At 42.5% G+C, this 2,841-nt stretch overlaps 1 protein-coding gene across 1 annotated transcript; it reads right to left on the bottom strand.

Annotated features, from left to right (window-relative positions):
* Window positions 1-225: 225 nt before the first annotated feature.
* On the bottom strand, window positions 226-2,066 carry LOC149379140 (mediator-associated protein). Its single transcript, XM_089602355.1, has 5 exons — window positions 1,800-2,066; window positions 1,343-1,520; window positions 1,059-1,137; window positions 893-976; window positions 226-802 (listed from the first exon to the last, which is right to left on the bottom strand). The coding sequence occupies exons 2-5, from the start codon at window positions 1,469-1,471 to the stop codon at window positions 423-425; spliced, it is 672 nt and encodes a 223-aa protein (XP_089458481.1). The 5' UTR covers window positions 1,472-1,520; window positions 1,800-2,066; the 3' UTR covers window positions 226-422.
* Window positions 2,067-2,841: the final 775 nt, after the last annotated feature.

Here is a 2,841-nt window from a genome sequence, read left to right as displayed (position 1 = left end):
ATCGAAGTTACTGATACTTGTTTCAAAGTCGCCTTACAAACTAGGCCATGCTTCACGGTAGGAACTGAGTTTATGTTTCACGTTTCATGAACCACACATTTAGTCATGTCTATCAGTCCAGAAAGCAACACAGGATTTCAGATGAACTCGAAGGTATAATTTCACACTTCACAGCTGTAGGAAGTGTCAATAAGTAAAGGTCCCTTAAGCAAACCACCATTTCCACGCACTTCAATAAGACATCGACCATTAATGAGAAATATAATAACTTAGTACGATTAAAAAACATGCAATAGAAGCTGCAAAATCATATAACTTGGTGGTACATAATGCTTCAAAAAAGACCTAAGCCCCAAAACTGAATCACTGAACTATAACTTAATTCACCAGAGTCAGTCCTAAACCTTGAAGAGCACGGCAGTTTATTCCGCGGTCTCCTTTCTCTTCTGAGATTTCCCCATGGACTCCAACGAAGTGACTCCACTGTGACCTAGTCCCGAGCTACGAGCGGACCCGCTGGGCTCGCCCACAGCTCTTTTTCTTTTCGGTGTTTCGGATGGCTCTCCGACCTGAGATTGAGAGCTGTTGTTCCTGCTGCTATGCTTAGAGGCGGAGCGTCCGCTCACGGATCGCCGGTTTCTCATCTTAGAGCTCTGCGGGGTGAATGTTTTATGGGATGAGCTCGGCTGCGACATGGCCGAAGATTGCTGGTACATTTTTTCCAGATTGCTAGAATTGAGTTGTTGCAGTTCTTCGGGCTCCGGGTAGTGTACGAGCGAGACTCGTCGCGATATCTTCCCCGCTGCCAAGACACTTCGATTATCACGATCTTTTCAAGCTAATCTTTCCACTGAATTTGGTGTTGTAAGTAACAATGAGTTTGAAGTCTTACCCATTTTTGTGCCCAATGGAGAAGACACGAAAACGGTGGCATTTGGATCAGGAGCGGCGAAACTAACCACTTCGTACTCTTTGCCTGCACAAGCAATGAAAAGATGACCTTAGCGCATGAATTCACTCATGGCATTCAGCTAATGAAAAGGCAGCTATATAACGACCTGATGGACCGTCGAAACGTCCCAAGCGCCCATCGTGGTGAAGCTTGAGTGTCACTTCCTTTCCATCGAAATCGGAATTCTGCGATACAGAAACAACCAGTGAAAAGGGCGACACTAAACATAACCCCATTGAAAATATTCGTTGCCAAAGCTCCACCACAAAGTCTGTATCACTTTCTACACTAAAAATCGGACAGTTATTCAAAAGTTTAATAAAAGGGAAAGATTGAATTTCTACGATTTCAAATAGATATTGATTTTAATGAACAACACGTTTTTCGCACTCGGTTCTTAGGCCATTGGATGAGCCAAAACTCTGTAGCGTCAGAGGCAGTGATATCCAAAAGTGGTTCCTTTGTATCTTCCTTGAACTCCGGAGGAGGACAATAACCACCTTCTTCAACTTCACCCATTTTATCAGGAAACAGAGCTTAATTATCCTCCGAGTCTGTCACTTACTCGCTGCAAACATAACCAAATTCCGGGTCAAGCATTTTATCGAACACCTACCGTGCAATGTAGAAACCGAAGCTTTTGCAAGCAAATGAATGAAATTTCGGACCAAGCATACACATATTCTTTGTGGGTTTCTGTTAATTTTTTGTTTCACGCAAAATAACCATAAAAGAGAAAAACAATTAAAGCCAAACAAAACCTAAAATTGATACTAAAAAATAAACAGATCTCATTTCTTTTAGTAAAATCTCCAACTCCAACGGAAAAGTGATTATCGGCACTTACTCGGAGCTCCCCTTGGCGAAGGAAGGCGGCGCGGCGGAAGGGGATCGGCGGCGGCGGAGACGACGACCTCGCGGCGGACGAGGCGGGGAGGGGTGGTGCGGGTGTGGCGGGCGAGGGAGGAGACGAGGCGGAGGTCAGAGACGTTGCCGTCGGCGGAGGCGGGACAGAAGGTGGCCGAGGTCAAGTACGGTGGAAAGTTCGTTAGCACAGATTATCAGAGTTGCCCACGTAAATACGTAAACATTAGGGCCATGTAGTGCAATCCCTTTATTTTTTTTCTATTAATTTTGTAATGGGCCTATTAGTTAGACACTATAAATTATGAAATGGCCCACGTAAATAAAAGGTTGACATGGGATAATGGAATTTAAAAATGGATTATTCCTAAACTATGACCTCCACACTAATTTTGGACCAAAATCCAATATGTCTAAATTAATCCAAATCTATGACTACCCATTTGATTAAATTACGTTTTTAACCTTATTCATTATTTTTCCTCTTTTCATTTCTTATCCCTCTAGTCAGTTTTTTTTTTTTAAAACAATCCACATCCTCTCTCTCTCTTTGCGTCCAAAAAACCCCATTTCTCTCATCCATGAATGTTTGTTTTAAGCATTTTGTTCATTCATTATGAACAGCTCTATCCCCAAACCTTCATCTTCTCCCATCTCCGACGCTGAAGCTCCTGGGAACGACGGTCATGGCCGCCGGAGAGCAGCCTGTGGCCGCTGGAGAGCAGCCCATGGCCATCCCGGCGGCGGCGACCTCGAAGTGTCCGCCGAAACAGCCCGCCATGAATTCCGCGTAGAATTTATGTGGTTTTTAAAGTTAAAAAACAAAGAAAAAATATTATCGGGATTCTGGATAATTTTGAAAAGTTTCTGAAAATTTCTGGGTTTTCGTTGAAGATTTATTGACGTTGATGTCAATAAAAATTCATATTTATTGACATCAATGTCAATAAATCTTCAAAGGAATTTTTCAAAAACGTTGAAGATTTATTGACATTGATGTCAATAAATATGCATTTTTATTGACA

Source organism: Urtica dioica, chromosome 12 (assembly GCF_054948205.1).
Source record: "Urtica dioica subsp. dioica isolate 48M chromosome 12, U.dioica_male_clone48M_v1_H2, whole genome shotgun sequence".
NCBI lineage: Eukaryota > Viridiplantae > Streptophyta > Magnoliopsida > Rosales > Urticaceae > Urtica > Urtica dioica.
This window is presented reverse-complemented; position numbering and strand designations above follow the sequence as displayed.

Bases quoted from the DNA above. Each gene is read 5' to 3' on its own strand.
- LOC149379140 (XM_089602355.1), bottom strand. From the start codon at position 1,471: ATGGGTGAAGTTGAAGAAGGTGGTTATTGTCCTCCTCCGGAGTTCAAG. The intron at 1,138-1,342 runs GTGCGAAAAACG...TCTGTATCGCAG, and splicing joins TCCAATGGCCTAAGAACCGA to AATTCCGATTTCGATGGAAA. The intron at 977-1,058 runs GTCGTTATATAG...TTGCTTGTGCAG, and splicing joins ACGTTTCGACGGTCCATCAG to GCAAAGAGTACGAAGTGGTT.